The 18,434-nt window shown below is 47.2% G+C and overlaps 1 protein-coding gene across 9 annotated transcripts in view; it reads left to right on the forward strand.

The window, feature by feature from the left end:
- Positions 1-1,557: 1,557 nt before the first annotated feature.
- Positions 1,558-18,434, forward strand: part of TMEM268 (transmembrane protein 268) — a 62,973-nt gene continuing 46,096 nt past the window's right edge. For 4 of the 9 annotated variants that reach the window (XR_008312834.1, XR_008312835.1, XM_053282651.1 and 1 more), the window contains exons 1-8: positions 2,922-3,591; positions 3,794-4,002; positions 5,639-5,751; positions 7,633-7,740; positions 9,146-9,295; positions 11,072-11,182; positions 11,918-11,998; positions 13,026-13,220. Coding sequence is in view for 3 of the 9 variants with exons in the window: in XM_053282651.1 (XP_053138626.1) it covers positions 3,894-4,002; positions 5,639-5,751; positions 7,633-7,740; positions 9,146-9,295; positions 11,072-11,182; positions 11,918-11,998; positions 13,026-13,220 (867 nt within the window). In the remaining 6 variants the exon portion in view is untranslated. The other 5 variants (XM_053282652.1, XR_008312836.1, XR_008312837.1 and 2 more) reach the window with 5 other exon arrangements.

The raw sequence follows: 18,434 nt of genomic DNA on the forward strand, positions 1-18,434 counted from the left end.
CTAATATAAAAATGCTCTTCCATCTTTTTTGCCCCTGACTCAGAAGTCTTTTCCAGCCCTACTCTCCCCTTTTAACCGGAAGTACCGGGGATTGAACCTGGGACCTTCTGCATGCAAGGCAGGTGCTCTAGCCTTGAGCTATGGCTCATCTGAGCCAGCCCTTCCAACTAGGAACATAGGAAGTGGCTATATACTGAGTCAGAGCCTTGTTCCATCTAGCTCAGTATTGTCTACACAGCCTGGCAGCGGCTTCTCCAAGGTTGCAGGCAGGAATCTCTCTCAGCCCTCTTTTGGAGATGCTACCAGGGAGGGGACTTGGAGCCTTCTGCATACAAGCATGCAGGTGCCCTACCATGGAGATACAGCCCCATTCTCTAAGGGGAATATCTTAGAGTGCTCACATGCAATCTCCCATTCCAGTGCCAACCAGGGCAGACCCTGCTTAGCAAAGGGGGCAAGTCATGCTTGCTAACCCAAGACCAGCTCTCCTCCCTAAACTGCAGGAGATAAGGGTACGAGGAGCATCTTAGAGGTTAGTCCACACAGTACTCACCCCCGGCCCCGGGCTTCCAGCGGTTGCTGCTGACGCCCTGCCTGGCCATGCCTTCCCATGCAGATGTTCACCCCACCAACAGCGAACCAGGCAGCTCAGATGACCTTCTGCAGCACTTCGGACTCTGAGCTTCCTCTGTGTCATGCGTTGGCATTTTGCAATCTCGGTGATTTGTGTCGCAATTGTTTTCCAATTGGACCCGCTCGTGCCAGCAGTGGAGGAGAAGCTGGTATAACCGTTTCTCCTTCCTCCAGACTGAGTTGCATGATTCACCCTGGGTATCACTGTCTATTACTTCGACTGATGGAACATGGGGCTTGCACAAGAGCGATGAGTCCGAGGAACGGCCAGAAAACCAAACTCCCGAAAATTAAATTTCCTGGAAGGTTTGAAGGCAGAAAACAGAAAATTAAACTCCCGAAAATTAAGTTAGAAGTATTATGTATAGTTATAGGCATATTTATTTAACTAACTCACTCACTCACTCACTCACTCACTAACTCATATTCCTCCCAAAACTCACATGTCTGGTTAGTTTACAATAAAACACAAATTAAAACAAAATTAAAACATTAAAACAATTACATTTTAATTCCCTCTCTCCTAACACTAGAACCAGGGGTCATCCCATGAAACGGACTAACAAGAATTTTAGGACCAACCAAAGGGAGTACTTTTTCAACACAACGTATTATCAGTCTATGGAATTCTCTACCACAAGATGTGGTGACAGCCAACAGCCTAGATGGTTTAAGAGGGGTTTAGATAAAGTCATGGAGGAGAGGTCTAACAATGGCTACTAGTCTGAGGGCTAGAGGCCACCTCCAGCCTCAAAGGCACGATGCTTCTGAGTACCAGTTGCAGGGGAGCAACAGCAGGAGAGAGGGCATGCCTTCATCTCTTGCCTGTGGGCTTCCAGCGGCATCTGGTGGGCCACTGTGAGCAACAGGATGCTGGACTGGACAGGCCTTGTAAAAAATAAAAGCAAAGCAATGTAAATTCATTGTATATGTGTATATTCATATTTAGTGGAGTAGCACTACAAAACGTGTTCATTTGGCGAGGAAATAGAAACACTGATGCAAATTAAGCTAAGACATTTTCACCAAGAGGCCATTCACACAATCAAAAACTCCCAGGTTTAGGAGCTGAGCGTGCTCCCAGTTTTCGGTTGTGTGGAAACAAGGCCAAGAGGAAAAAATGCGTAGAAGTGATTATGTGGAAGCAAGGTAGGAGGAAAACGTGGGTAGCTTTTTATTCTTCAATTTGGATTCTTTATTTGAATTTGGATTCTTCAATTTGGATTCTTTATTCTTCAAATTGGACTGTTTCCCCAGGCTCCATAGAATTTAAATTTAGATGCCGCTTGTCCTTAGTGTGCATGTGTCTAAATGCGCACACATGAACATTAAGGTGTCGTACCCAGCCTGCCATTTAAAAACAAAAAATGCTGGTGAGAATCATTTTGGCCTGCAGATAAATCAGCCTAGCCTACTTCACAGGGTTGTTGTGAAAGAGAAACGTAAGTATGTAGTACACTGCTCTGGGCTCCTTGGAGGAAGAGTGGGATATAAATGTAATAATAATGATAAAAAATTTAATATTGGCTACACAAGAACAGGCACTAAGAACAAATGCAATAAGAGCAAAAGTCAAAAAATCCACAACAAACAGCAAGTGCCGCCTTTGTAAAGAAGCAGATGAAACAGTGGACCACCTAATCAGCTGTTGTCAAAAGATCGCACAGACTGACTACAAACAAAGGCATGACAAGGTAGCAGGGATGATATACTGGAACGTCTGCAAAAAATACAAGCTACCTGTAGCCAAACATTGGTGGGACCATAAAATTGAAAAAGTGGAAGAAAATGAAGATGCAAAAATATTATGGGACTTCCGACTACAAACAGACAAACATCTGCCACACAATACACCAGATATAATTGTAGTCGAGAAGAAAGAAAAACAAGTTAAAATAATCGATATAGCAATACCAGGTGACAGCAGAATAGAAGAAAAAGAAATAGAAAAAAATCACAAAATACAAAGATCTACAAACTGAAATTGAAAGGCTGTGGCAGAAGAAGACCCAAATAATCCCAGTGGTCATTGGCGCCCTGGGTGCAGTTCCAAAAGACCTTGAAGAGCACCTCAACACCACAGGGGCCACAGAAATCACCACCAGCCAATTACAAAAAGCAGCTTTACTGGGAACAGCCTATATTCTGTGACAATATCTATAACAACGACGATATTGACAATAAAATTCTGGCATCCCAGGTCCTTGGGAAGGACTCGATGTCTGGATAAAACAAACCAGTCAGTAACACCTGTCTGACTGTGTGTGTAAGTAAGTAAGTAAATAAATAAAAATAATAAATAAATAAATCATAGGATTGTTACAATGGTTATCTGGGTTATTTTAAGGTAACAGAGAGAAGCCTTCCTGGCTTTTTAAAACAGAGCGTGGACAATACCTGGCTGGCATCTCTAGTTAAAAAAATCTCTAAAAACAAACCTGGGAAAGATATCAAAATATGTGATATGTTCAGCCATCTGTAAGAGGTGAGGTGACAGAGGGCAAGGATCCCTCTATGTCACTATTTCCCTTGGTGAAATATAACAGTCAGAATGAAACCAATCGCCATCTGACAGCAGAGAAGGGGGGAAACCACATCTTAGCCAGCCCGACTTCCAAATGCACAGTAGAAAATGAAAATCTTTTACCTGTTCCTGAATAAACACTGAGCTTCCCCAAGGTTAATGAGCTCGAGGTTGCGTACATCTGTGGCTGCCAGCCAGATCTGGCCCCACCCAGGGCTGCTGTGAACGCCAAGTTGCTTCAGAGAATGATTCAATGAACCCTGGGAAAAGAGAAAGAAAGGAGTGAGACACGTTGGCAGGACTTTCAGGCCGGGCTTTTGACAAGGCCATAAGATCTGGCCCTTCTACCTTGGAAAAAGGGGGCATAGCTCAGCGGTGGAACACCTGCTTGGCATGCAGAAGGTATCAGGCTTCGTCCCTGGCAGCATCTCCAGGTAGGTCTGGGAAAGACCCCCTGTCTAAAGGTCAGGAGAGCTGCTGCTAGCCAGAGTAGACAATATGGAGCTGTATAGACGGGGAGTCTGTCTCAGTAGGCAGCGGTTTTGATCTTGGATCAAGATCGTCTCTCTTTCAGCTTTCTACCGCCTCGACATGGTGTGGAGGAAGTGGCGAAATAATTGGCTTTATATTTTTCAGCAAAAGAAGCCAAGACAAGAGCAAGTACGAGATGTGAATACGGAGAGCTAGATTTTCTCCTTTGCAACCCGGGAGTTACAGATTGAAGATTTGTTTCATTATGGCCTGCTGGAAACGCCAGGCTGGTGATGTTGGGAATGATGAGCTCCCAATTTCTGTCTCGTACTGCTGGAACCAAGAAAAAGAATGCTCCGTTCACTGGAAGCACGGTAAAGTAAATCCTTTGCATGGCTGGCTACCAGGAAAAAAACACCCAGAAATTACATTGACTCTAGTAGCATTGAGCTAAATTTAGAGCCATTTCCTCCATCGTGCTGAATCGTCTGTGTTGATCTGTAGGTTTCTTTTTTGAACAGGTTGCTATGTCTCCTCTGGTTGCATTGTGAAGGTGTTGTGTGACAAGTTTGAATCTGTTTCCTCTGACTGAGATGACAATGGCTGAGATTGAGGAATCCCCCCCCCCCACTGAACCTTAAGTTGCCTGCCTTGTAAGGCTGAGAGTTTAATTATGGAATTGTCACAAGTGCAGTTTGCCACAACTTCATTGGTTTAATTCATTTGCATCCCTCCCCTTCCCCAGCCCTGTATTACTGATGTGTACATCAACAGGATAGTGTGAATAACAATCTTGCTGCCAATGTACATACAGTTCCGTCAAGATTCATTTTGTGTAGTGTTTTACCAGTGCCCATGTGCATTCTCATGCCCTAGTGAAGACCCCAAATATGTGCATGGGATCTGCACATGCCGCTGCCTTGAGAATCTTCTTTTGGGCAGTGTTGCTGATGTGCACATGCACTCTTGCCCATTGACTGGGCAAAATGCCACACCAAAATAATCTGGAGAGAAGTGTATGTGCAATCATGTCCAGACTGCTTTTTTGCAGTGTGTCTTTTCAGTGTGCATGTTCGCACTGGTGGGGTGTGTGGGAGGAAAGACGTGCGTGGAGGGAAGGAACAGAAATCTCTGTAGGTAACTGATTGAAAATAGGGGATTGAAAATAAAACTGCTAATATTATAATGCCCTTATACAAAAATATGGTGTGGCCACACCTGGAGTGCTGCGTACAATTCTGGCCACCACAACTAAAAAAGGACATTATAGAACTGGAAAAGGTGCAGAAGAGGGCAACCAAGATGATCAGGGGCCTAGAGCACCTTTCTTAGGAGGCAAGGCTACAACACCTGGGGCTTTTTAATTTAGAAAAAAGATGACTGCGGGGAGACATGATAGAGGTCTATAAAATCATGCATGGTGTGTAGAAAGTGGATAGAGAGAAATTCTTCTCCCTCTCACATAACACTCGAACCAGGGGTCATCCCATGAAATTGATTGCTGGGAAATTTAGGACCAACAAACAGAAGTACTTTTTCACACACTGCATAATCAACTTGTGGAATTCTCTGCCACAAGATGTGGTGACAGCCAACAACCTGGATGGCTTTAAGAGGGGTTTGGATAACTTCATGTAGGAGAGGTCTATCGACGGCTACTAGTCGGAGGGCTATAGGCCACCTCCAGCCTCAAAAGCAGGATGCCTCTGAGTCCCAGTTGCAGGGGAGTAACAGCAGGAGAGAGGGCATGCCTTCATCTCTCGCCTATAGGCTTCCAGTGGCATCTGGTGGGCCACTGTGCGAAACAGGATGCTGGACTAGATGGGCCTTGGGCCTGATCCAGCAGGGCTGTTCTTATGTTCTAACTGTGCATGCATGGTGTACCAAAAGCAGAGCATTCCTAAAGTTTCCATTTTGGAAACTGGAGTAGGTAGTTCAGAACTTCAAAATCAGGCGAGACACCCAGGCAAAGGGAATTTCCGATGCTCATCCTTCCTTCCTGTCTTCCAGAGCTTCTCAACGGACAGGTGCTTGCAGTTCTCACAGCTTGTGAATCCGGTAGATCTTCTTCCCACATAGATACGAATTTCTGTGCTGAGAGCCTGAAGACCTGGGGGATCCAGGTAAGATTGCACACCTTGTTGAAACCTGTAGAGCAGAAGCAGTGCTACTTAGCAAAGCAGCCTGATGCAACAATCCGTGCTTTCTGCTCCTGTATTATATGTACGCAGTACAAATGGGGAGCAACCTGCTTTTAATTAACGAGTTAATCATTCTGTGTGATCTTTTTTGCAAGCCTTTACTGCCCCTCCTGCGAAACTAGAAGGCTCACAGGCATAACTCATCAAATCTACACACATAATATATGGACTATAATTAATGGTTTCTTTTCTGTCTCACATATATAGCTGCCCTACAGATGCTACAATCTCTATGCTTTTAAGTCAGTGCGTCCATTCCATAGGGACATAGAGCTGCCTTATACCAGGTGCAAAAGAACACTAGAACCAGGGCTTCATCACATGAAACTGAAGATCGGGACATTTAGGACCGAGAAGAGAAAGTACTTTCCCACACAGCACATAATTAATCTATGATGTTCTCTGCCACGGGATGTGGTGATGGCCACCAGCTTGGATGGCTTTAAAAGGGCCTTTGACAAATTCACAGAGGACAGATCTCTCAGTGGCTATAGGCCACCTCTAGCCTCAGAGGCAAGATGCCTCTAAAAACCAGTTGCAGGGGAGCAGCAGTCGAAGAGAGGGTGTGTGCTCACCTCTTGCCTGTGGGCTCTCCAGAGGCATCTAGTGGGCCACTGTGTGAAACAGGATGCTGGACTAGATGGGCCTTCTTGGGCGTGATCCAGTGGGCTCTTGTTACATTCTTATGTAGACCATTGGCACTTCTAGCTCAGTATTGTCTACGCTGACTGGCAGATCCTGCTTAGCAAGGGGGACAATTCATGCTCACTACCACAAGACCATAATTATAATTAATTATGGAATTAATTTTAATTCCATAATTATAATGAAAATATGATAAACTAGTAGGTGAGGTCCATTGTTGACTGAGCACAGTCATTTTTGCAGAGATTACACTAACAGAGAAATTAAATAAATGTAATAGGAATGTGTATTAATGTGATTGCAATGGAAGTAAAAAACAGTTTGGCATTTTTAGGATTTCAACTTCAAACATTATTCATTTAGTTAAATAATTACCATATAGGTATCTTTGCATCATAGTACATTTGAAACTCAGAAAAGACTTCTGCTTCTCTTGAGCATAATGTTGTTTTTGAATTACCTATCTGATTATTGAGTGTTATGAATGTGTTCAGAACAATCACAGTGAAAATCTGCCAGTTATATTCAGAATTTCTTCTTTTAAAAATACATTTTCCCAAACATTTTCCCCAGCATATTCTGCTGTAAAAAGTAGTGCATTTTAGTTAATTTCAGTAGCAAGATTGCTCATACAAAATTTGATAGATATTTTTAGATCATCGGGAAGTATGATATTCAGAATTTCTTCTAAAAAGATATTTTTAAAAAAACCAAACTGTTCAGCAAGCATATTCCAGTGTAAAAACTAGTGCATTCAGCTAATTTAAGTGGCAGGATTGTTCATGTGGAATTTGGTGTCTGTAGATCATCGGAAACTATGACTATTTTGTACAAGCAAATTATTCAAAATATTTTGGTCGACAGAAGTAGCACAATTTAGAACAGATTCTCTAAGGGGCAAATTCTCCATTAGAAGAATTCTCCATGAGATCTGCTGTGAGTTCCTCATTATTATTATTTTTGATTCTGTTTTCAAAAAAAAAGATAAAATATTTGTGAAACAGAAGACATACATTAGTGTGTGTGCGCGCACGTGTGTGCGTGTAACTCACTGGGATGCATTCATCCCAGTGAGTTGAAGTACATGCAACTCCTTGCTCTGGTTTGTGGCCGTTGCATTTGGCCATACAGCTACTGATCACATTGTCACCCAAACAGATGACGGCCGACGAGTGGAGAAATTTGATCCAGCATGCAGTGCTAGAGCCAGAAGTGAGAAAGTACATGTTCTACAACTCAAGAGCATTTGGGATAACCGTTGCTGTGGTAAGGAACATGTGTCAGTGAGGACTGGCAGGGTGTATCTTTGCCGAGCTCAGAACTGGCAGCACACCACTCCGCTGTCCCTTACATCAATAATTTCAGGAAAGGATGTGGATCATTGACAGTAGTAGGACCTCGTGATTTAGGCTCTAGATGCTGCTGTTAGCATGCCGAACAATGTTCAGGATCACTGTGAACCATGAGAATATCACTCCCATAGTTGCTAATATGAGAGCCCTTGGCAGCATCTAGTGATGCAGGGAACCATAGGAATTACATTTCCCATGGTTCCCCATGGCCCTCGATCTAGGCTGTAATGCTGCTTTGCCCATGCGCAGCCATGTTCAGGATCACCACAGACCATGGGTATATAACTCCCATGGTTCCTCCTGGCATGAGAAGAACTCTTGGCAACATCTAGCAAAGCCGGGACATGGCCTAATTCTTGAGCCCCCGTTGGGCATCCGGCTGTGCTGGGGCATGAACTAGTCATATTTGTAACAGTAAAGGGGAAGTTGTGCCATCAGGTTGGTGTCAACTCGTGGCGGCCACTGGGCCCTGTGGTTGTCTTCGGTAGAATGTTAATGCTCTTTGTCCTTTCTATTTTGTATTGTTTTTATACTTGTGTTTTAATTTTTTTTTAATCAGATCTGTCTTCTATTTTTAGCTTACCATTTTAACTGTGCCATTTTCATAATCTTGTTTTTAAATTTTGCTGTAAACCGCCTTGGCATTGTTTTAATGAAAGGTGGCATGTCAATTCAACGATAAATAAAATAAATAAATAAAACGTCACGGCATCGCGGCCCTCCTCGCCTAGCACAACAGCATTGGTGCTAGTGCCCATTTCGTCTGGATGCTGTCTTGTGTCTGGGGCGTTGGGGACCTCCAGACAAGCACCTTGTCACATCTCACACTCTGGCCCCATCACCCGTTCCTGTGCTTTGCATTGTAATAAGGTCAGAGCCCTTTGGCACGGGTACAAAGCGTGCTGAAGTGAGCCAGCGTGGTGTAGTGGTTAGAGTGCTGGACTAGGACCGGGGAGACCCGAGTTCAAATCCCCATTCAGCCATGAGACTTGCTGGGTGACTCTGGGCCAGTCACTTCGCTCTCAGCCTAGCCTACTTCACAGGGTTGTTGTGAGGAGAAACTTAAGTATGTAGCACACCGCTCTGGGCTCCTTGGAGGAAGAGCGGGATATAAATGTAATAAATAAATAAATAAATAAATAAATAAATTTCTGCGTTCAAAACCAGTGACACACAGCTTTGGCAGGAGAATCCTGCCCAGACAAGTGTTCCCTGTTCAAGTTTTATCCTTGCTTATTTCTCTAAGCATTTTTGCCATCTCTCTCTCTCTCTCCCTCCCTCCCACCCCCCCACCCCCCCGGCGGTCATCCTCCTTCCAGGTTTTCTACGTGACTCTCTGGGTCAACCTTTATTCCATCTTGCAGCTGTATCCCTTCGCACAATATTGGGAGCTCGCTCTCTTGGTCACCGCTGTGGCTTTAGTGACTGCCTTGGTCGTCAGACTCATTGTCCATCGACAGCAACATAAGGTAAGAAGAGACCGAACATGTGCATGCATTGAAAATATGAAAAGGAAGGAGCTGAAACTGGTGCTCATAGTTACCTCCCAGCTCATCTGCCTGTCCCGGGTGTTACTGTCCAGTCCTGTGATGGAGCTGAGTAGAATCATAAACTCTGGTTCAGCAGCATCCGTTGCTATCTATCTATTTATTTATTTATTTATTTATTTATTTATTTATTCATTCATTCATTCATTCATTCATTCATTCATTCACACTCACACACACACACACACACACAGTCAGACAGGTGTTATTGACTGGTTTGTTTTATCCAGACATCGAGTCCTCCCTCCTCCTCCTCCTCCTCCTCCTCCTCCTCCTCATTATTGTTGTTGTTGTTGTTATTTGATTTGATTTCTATACTGCCCTTCCAAAAATGACTCAGGGCAGTTTACAGTGGCCAAGGGTGGGGAACCTTGGCCCTCCAGCTGTATCTGAACTACAACCCCCAAACGAGTTCAAAGACACGGAAAGAATGATTTTAGCGCAACCCATTAACAATTCTTGTAACCGCCCTCAGAGGCTATTATTGTTCTATTGTTACAAGAATTGTTTATGGGTTGTGCTAAAATCATTCTTTCCGTGTCTTTGAACCCGTTTGCCATCCGTCTGTCTCATCCTCCATCACAGTGACCACTCCTCACCCAATATGTTTTTTTAAGCAGTTCCTGGGAAAGGGCAACAGAAGGAGAGTGCCCAAAGCACGAGACGTCTGCTTTCCATTTCATTCTGCAGTGGCCAGATCTCCCTCGGAAGACAGTGTGTTCACTGGGCTCCACGTTTTAAGGAGGACCAACATCCTCTGCTAACTTGGCAAAGAGGCACCTTTTAACGTGGTGATTCTCTTTACTGAGCAGGGGGAGAGTAATTGGCCCGATCCACCCCCAGCACAGTACCTCCAGTAACTATTGCTGGTGTCTATCTTATGTTTCTTTTTAGATGGTGAGACCTTTGGGGACAGGGAGCCATCTTATTTATTTATTATTTCTCTGTGTAAACCAGAGGTGGGGAACCTTGGTCCTCCAGCTGTTGTTGAACTACAACTCCCACCATCCCCAGCCACAATTATTGGCTGTTGTTGTTGTTGTTGTTGTTGTTGTTGTTGCTGCTGCTGGGGATGGTGGGAGTTGTAGTTCAAAAACAGCTGGAGGGCCAAGGTTCCCCAGTCTACCCATCAGTTTACCCATCGCTTGCTCCCTTAGTGACCAGGCAACAGCGTCTCTTGCCAAGAAAAAGCTGACCTTTCCATCCTCTGAGGTGCCTCCAGTAGCTCAGTGATAAGGCATTTGCGTGGTGTGAAGAAGGGCCCCAGGTATATAAATACTCGATACCTTGGCCCCTTCATTGGGGCGGAAACTCTGAAGAGCGGCTGCCAGCCAGTGCTGACCGTTCTGAGCTGGATGGACTGATGGGTAGACTCAGAAGGCAGCTTTATATGTTCATAGAATCTTCAGGCGCTGCTCTGTCTCTCGGAGGCTGAGCACCTCTTTTGCATGTAGAAGGTCCCGCGGTTCATTCCCTGGCAGCATCTCCAGGTCGGGCTGGGAGAGGCTCCTGCCTGAATCCTTGGAGAGCCACTGCCAGTCAGTGTAGACAAGACTGAGCTAGATGGACCAAGGGTCTGACTCGGTATAAAGCAACCCCCTATGCAAGCGAGCTTCTTGTTACTGTAAAACCGGCCTTCCATTCCCTCCGCGGATGATCCAGAAGCTGACGACCCCTTTCTTTCTCCTTATTTAACAGATCAACATGAATACTGACATCAGGTTGGCAGCTGCCAATGAAGTCTTCATGAAAAACCAGCTCCTGGTGGGCGTGACAGATATACTGGACAAGCACTGTAGCATCCCACAGGTATCCTTCCTGCGAGAAGCAACTTCCACTTCTATCTGCTCGTGTGTTTTTATTTTATTTTATTTTTTATTTATACTATTTTATTTTTATTTAATTAAATTATTCACAAATGGATTATTATTATTTAATTAATTAATATACCACCTGACTCCAAAGGCTCTCTCTAACAGGGGAAACGAGCTTGGGCATGCAAAACCTGTGCAATTCCCTCCAGAAGGAAATTGCCGGTTCGACACTTCCAGGTGTCTAAAAAGACATGGTAACAGTACCGGTAATGGTACCAGGTGACGAGCCTCACTGGAGAGGCGATTCCATCGGCGCGATGCCACCACCGAAAAGGCCCTGCCCCTAGTTGCCAACCTGCCTGGCCTCGTTTGGCAGTTAGAGCAGGGCCTCCAAAGAAGACCTTGAGATCCATGTAGGGAAGACATGTGGGATGAGGCCCTTTTTAAGGTAACTTGGTACCTAGCCATTTAGGGCTCTGCTATAAAGGTTGAAAACAGAAGTTTGAATTGGACCTGGAAACGAGCTGTTTAAAGAGCATGTTGGTGCACAAGGCGGGTGGCTATCTAACATTCTGTCATTCCCTCCCCACCACAAGGGGACGCTGTCCCTACTTTTAAAACAACTGAATAGGGCTTTTTGACATGCCGGAAGGCATGAAATCTATAGAGCCCTCCCTGGCTTGTTTTAAGCCATATGAAAATGTAATTGCCTCAATTTCTCCCCCCATAGCTATGGTTTGTTCATTTCAACGTGGAACCGTGCCTCCAGTCCTTGGCAAACTCCATTACAGAAATGAAGAGGAAACAAGAGGTGAATTCTTCTTGCAGGCTTTTGGGGGTGCCGCTGGTGTCCTGAGGTGCAGAAAAGATGTGGTAGGCACAGCACAAAAATGTTGCTCTTCCCAATGGGCAAGCTACCCCCGGCTCCGCTCACAATCCATCTCAGCTTTGAAGAGCATCCCTTGCAAGCAGTGTGCCCTGTAACAGGGATTTCCAGGTGCTGTTGAATACAACTCCCATCACCCCCTGCCAAAGGCTGTTGCAGCTGGGGATGGTGGGAGTTGTAGTCAGCAGCATCTGGGAACCCCTCTTTCACTGCTTGCCAGGTGCCGAAAACCCTCAAGGGGTTTTCTGCATTCTGGGAGGAATGCTCCCAAACCTCGAGATAATATTTTAGGGACATAGGAGGCTGCCTGCTCAGCCAGAGCCTTGCTCCATCTGGCTCAACCTTGTCTACACTGACTGGCAGCAAGTCTCCAAAGTTCTAGAGAGGGGGGCTGAAATTGTTCCAAATTCCAAACTGAATTTTAGGATTCTTCCAAGAGGAAACTGAAATTGGAAGTGGAATTTAAGGGTTCTTCTCAAGGCCAAACTGAAAACTGAAAAGCATCTCAGGTTTCCTCCCTTCAGGAAAAAAATTGAAAGTGGGTTCTCCACTGCATTCCCAGTGCTCACTGGGAAATACCAAGACTTCATTCATTCGTTCATTCATTCAATATGCCACCTGACTCCAAAGGTCCTGGGCGGTTCTAGACTAGGACCTTGAACCTTCGGTTCTATCTCAGAGCTATTTCTTAATTTATGATTCTCCTCCTTCTCTATGTCTGTGTCAGTAGCCACGATTGCGTGAAGGGGCGATGAGTTCTGCCAGTTCACGGTCCTGTTTTGGGAAGAAGTCCTTTGATTCCTCTCTTTCAAATCTGTGCTGCGTGTGTGTGCATGGAGCTCTGTCTACACACCCACAGAAACACACTTAAAAGACTTGCAAAACGAGTACACCCCTGGCCGTGGTCTGCAGGTGGTTTTTTTGACTGGTCCCTTTCCCTCCCTCTGCTCAGGCAGCTTTAAGGCACAACTTGGACAATATCTGCATTGTGATCGAGACACCGGTCCTTCCGAGCCTGGAGGGGGAAGTGGAAGGCTCCTTGGAGGACTCACCACTGCTACCCAACGAAAATCACAGTGGCAAGAGCAGAAGAGGTGGCTTGACATGCCGTGAGCTCCTCCAGCTCATCCCCAACGGAGCCCCGGAGGTAGGAATTTCGTGGTGGGCGGCTGCGCTGAAGCCACATGATGGGTATTGCCCCTTTCTGCTATGACTCAGCGGGAAAAGACGCCCTGGGGAGGCCAGGGCTGCCAAGTTCTGTTTAAAGAGGGAAAGAACTTGCTCTGTTAAGCCGCCAGGAAATGGAGCTGCTGCAGACGTCCGTGTCCATGGCCCTATGCCAGGAAAGCTCAACATTTCACCCTGGTCTGTTTGACAGGCCGACCCACCAGTGTCCTCTCGAATTGTTTTCATCTCTGTGCAGAATGAGTTTTCTTCTGGGCCGCAGGATCCAGGCAGCGTGGGCACACCTGCATACCTGATTCAACCTGAGCGGGGTAGAAAATTGAGCGGACATCAGAAAATGTGTGAGCCCGCGCACATGTGCACGCTTTAGAGGGAAGACGTCAACCCACTAGACGTGTGTCTCTGCAGCACCCCAGGCTGGGGTGGTGAATCAGACCCTTGTTCCATCTGCTTCAGTCCTGTCTACACTGACTGGCAGCAGCCCTCCAGTGTTTGGGATGGGGGTCTTCCCCAGCCTGGCTGGAGATGGCAGGGGCTGAGCATGGGACAGGCTGCATGTCTGTCTCACTACTGAGTAGTTACTCGGTAGTTACTCAATAGTTACTCGCTAGTGAGTAGTTACTCACTAGTTACTCGCTACTGTGTAGTTACTGAGTAGGTGCTCGCCACTGAGTTAGGGGTGCTCCTGATGAGCAGACACCGCTGTCGTAGCGAGTCAGAGCTCTGGTGCATCTAGTACAGTATTGTCCACATCAGGGCCGCACAACTTGGAGTCCAGCTCCTTCAGATGTGGGACTCCAGCTCCCATCATCCCTGACTATTGGCCACCGTGGCTTGGGATGAAAGGAGTTGTGGCCCAACAACAGCTACAGGGCCAAAGTGGTGTAGCCCTGATCAACACTGACTGGCAGCAGCTCTCCAGGTTTTCGGGCAAGAATCTTCCCCAGGCCTACCTGGAGATGCTGCCAGGGGCTGAACCTGGGACATTTTCTCCAGGGTTTCAGGCAGGGGTCTTTCCTAGTCTTTCCAGGAGATGTTGGGGATTAAACCTGGGATCATTTGCATGCATAGCAGGGGGTCTGCTGCTGAGGCCTGATGCTTCCCACTCCAAAGATCACCTCCTGAGGTCAATTGTTCCACTCCTGTGTGCTGTGTTGAATCAGACTAGAGGCCCTGTGGAAGTCTCACCCTTGAATCCATCACATTTTGCTGAAAGCAGCCACGGAAAGGAGTGCCATTAAGCTTCAAGGTTATGGGGCTGGGGGAGAGGGGGGTCTGATCCCCCCCACACACACCCCATGGCTCTGGTCTCCACCAGGGTCACCATTAGCCACTCCAGGGGGAGGAGAATGGATTCAGCTCACTCCCTCTGCCTGGGTCCAAATCTCCTTCTCCTTGGCGGCTGCTGTTTGGGAGGTGAAGTGGGAGGAGATGCAGCCCGTCTGCTGATATCTGGCTTGGCCACGAGAGACGCGGAGTTTTGCTGCTGAGCAAGCCAGGCGGTAGGAAGAGAGTGCGACCTAGACTTGAGAAAAGTCAGAGATCACCACTGCTCAGCACGGTGTGGGGAGGGCTTTCCTCAGCTTCCTGCGTGACTGGCAGGACACAATCCTCTGGTGAGGGGAAGCCGCGGAGGTGTTGGGGGGATTCTAGAGCTGAGCCACAGCGGCCCACCTCTTCTGGAGTCTCCCATTGGGCCCCAAATGAAAAAGGCTTCCCCGAATGATTCCACCCCACCCCCCTCCAGCCCCCATCCTGTTTCTGATGGCACTGTGCCTTCCCACCTGCCAGAGATAAACATGGGAGCACTCTTGGGAACATAGGAAGTTGCCTTGTGCCGAGTCAGACCCTTGGCCCGTCTAGCTCAGTATGGTCTTCACAGACTGGCAGCGGCTCTCCAGAATTTCAGGCAGGGGTCTCCCCCAGCTCTCCTTGGAGATGTTGCCAGGGATTGAAGCTGGGACCTTTTACATGCAAAGCTCATGCTCCTACTACTGAGCTCTATCCAGTGTTCTCTCTAATTTATTTATTTTTCCATCTGTGTGCGGAATGAGTTTTGTTCTGGGCGGCAGTATCAAGGCAGTGTGCGCGCACCTGCCTTCAGAGTGAGGCCTTCCTGACTGAACCTGAGCGGGATTTAAAATTTACAGAGCGGACATTAAAAAAACTTGTGAGCGTGCACACGCCTTAGACGGAACACTGGCGAGATCCCTATAGGGCCGTGGTTCCCAAACTGTGAGCCTCCAGATGTTGCTGAACTACAACTCCCATTAGCCCCAGCTACAAAGAATATTCTCTCTCTCCACATGTGTGTACACACACACACACACACACACACACACACACACGGCTGCTTTTGTACGTAGTCTGGAAACTGCAGTTGGTCCAGAATGCGGCAGCCATGTTGGTCTCTGGGTCATCTCGGAGAGACCATATCACTCCCGTATTGGAGTTACACTGGCTGCCGATACGTTTCCGGGCAAAATACCAGGTGCTGGTTATCACCTGTCAAGCCCTCACAGCTTAGGCCCTGGGTTTTTAAGAGGATGTCTTCTTCGCCATGAGCCCCACTGCCTGCTAAGATCATCTGGAGAGGTTCCCCTGTTGCCAACTTGTCTGGCGGCTACTCGGGAACGGGGTCTTCTCCCTTGCTGCCCCTGTGCTTTGGAATGCGCTCCCTGTTGAAATAAGAGCCTCCCCATCTCTGGGGAACCTTTAAAAAAGCACTGAAGACACATTTATTCACCCAGGCTTTTAATTAGATCTATGGTTTTAAAATTTTAATCTTGGTTTTAAATGATTTTAATGGTTTTGTTTTTGTTTTGTTGTAAACCGCCCTGAACCATTATTTGTAAATATACAAATAAAATAAATAATAATAATATATTAATATCTCTCTCACACACACACAGACACACACCCTCACTCATTGTCCACTCATAACACAGAAAACCACAATGTAGAAACAGCGTAAAAATCAGCTGTGCAAAATTCTTCTGTGTCGTCACGTAACTATCACAGTCGATTCCCCAAGAAAGGCAAAACGAGGGCCGAATCAAGCTGGTGGTCTTAACGGGGGCAGTCCCGCAGTCCTGGCAGAGTAGCACCTTTATAAGGACTAACTCAAAGGCCACACAGCCATGAGCAAAGCTCTCCTCCTCCTCCTGCAGTCACAAGCAACTAGGAACCCATCCCGCTGCCCTCGGTTGAGTCAGGACCTTGGCCCGCCTGGCTCAGGATTGCCTGCACCGGCCGGCGGCAGCAGCAGCTCTTCAGGGTTTCAGACAGGGGGTCCCGCCCAGCCTGACCTAGAGATGCTTCCAGGGTCTGAACCTGGGACCTTCTGCGTGCCCAGCAGATGCTCTGCTTTCATCCCTTGCTCTCTTCCCAAGAACTCGTAAAGGTGCAGAGCCCTGTGTTCCTTTTGCATAGGGTGATTCCGCTTACTTACCTGTCTCGAGGTTTTGAAGTATGGCCAATAAGCAATGGTGATTGGATTATTCCAGGTGGTGGCGCAGCAGCTGTTGACCGTCTTCAGTGGCTATTACGTCAGGCTTTTGGTCAGCCACCGACTCCCAGAAGTCCCAGCAGGACGCCATGTCACCCTTGGCCACACACCCTGCCTGTGCCAGTTCACGGAGACCACGCTTCTGGGGACGGAAGCCTCTTGAGTCAAGAGGAGGGAGAACTGGCTTTCAGACATGGCAACCGGAATCCGTTATTCCTCGGCAGAGCATCCACCGACCCAGGGAAAGATGGAGCCAGCCATCGGGGAGGAAAGGCCACCTGGCCACATTTGGCCTCCGTATGCTGGAGATCAAAAGCAGAAATTTTCTGGGGACCTCTCTCTCTCTTTCTCGGGAGTGAGCAATTACTAGGACAATCGGACCAGCAGACTAGCTAGCTAGATGGAACCTTCATGTTCCAAGGCAGTTTATCTCTCTGTTTACCAAATCTCTGTCTACCAATTACTACACCGGCGAGACCGACAGTCTATTCAGCTAAAGGGAACCTGCATGTTCAAAGACAGTGTATCTCTGTATTTACCAAATCTCTGTGTATCAATTTAGTAGAACAAAAAGACCAGCAGACTAAGCAGCTAGATGGAAGCCGCATGTTCCAAGGCAGTGTACCTCTGTGTACCCAATCTCTGTCCACCAATTACTGGAACAACGAGACCCACAGACTATGCAGCTTGATGGAGCTTCCATGTACAGAGGCAGACTATCCCAGCATACCAAACGCTGGGGACAAGCCACCAGGCAGAGCTGTTGTCTGCACTCTGTTTGTAGGCAGATGCATCGGGGGCTACATTGGACTATGCAGGACTGGCCACAGCAGCTCTCCAAAGTCCAGGGTCGAGGACTTCCCCACCCTGATTCCCGAAGTCCGCCAGGGATTGAATCCGTGACTATCAACATGCAAATCCTGGGCCCTGCCACTGAGCTTTCACTGTTCCCATCTGGTTGAATTTCTTTTTGGAATGAAGGAAACGGCATTGGTGCGGGGGGGGGGGGGAGCGAGTGGCCACATTTCCACCAGCCACAAGCTCTGAAGAGGTTCCGTGCACCATGGGCCACCTAGAACATCCAGCTCTCCGGGAACCCTCGGCAGTCTGCCCTCAATGGGCCCTCCCTCCCTTGCGTCCCAAGGAATCTGAGATGGCTGTGAGGAGCTTCTCGTGGAGCAGGCGGCCAAGCGGGCTTTGCTCTCTACAGAGACGAAGCCCTCTCACTCCATCTCTGCTTAAGCTGGGACTTCCCCGAGAGCTCTCTCTTCGTAGGCCCGAGAGCAAGACCCCTACCTTGGACTGGCATTGACCAAACCTCGTTTGGTTCCTCCCTTCTCAGAACTGTGTCTGCTGTAGCCACACACACACACACACACACACACACACACCCCGACCGGTCAATATACTGTAACTTGAAATTCTGGGTGATGTTCATAGTAATTCCCCATTTTTGTACTTTCATATCATTTGATTGCAAATTGGCAGGCAGGACATGTGGACTTGTTTAGGTCTTTGGAGAGCACGTAGCACATTTTAGGCACTTAAAACAACAACGCTAAGTCTACTTTTTTTAAAAAAATTGCCACCCCAAACTGCTTACGATCTTCTTACGTCCCGGTGATTTCAAAGGGGCTTAACCATGACGGATTGGGCCTGGATGTGGCC

Source organism: Hemicordylus capensis, chromosome 17 (genome assembly GCF_027244095.1).
Source record: "Hemicordylus capensis ecotype Gifberg chromosome 17, rHemCap1.1.pri, whole genome shotgun sequence".
Taxonomy (NCBI): domain Eukaryota; kingdom Metazoa; phylum Chordata; class Lepidosauria; order Squamata; family Cordylidae; genus Hemicordylus; species Hemicordylus capensis.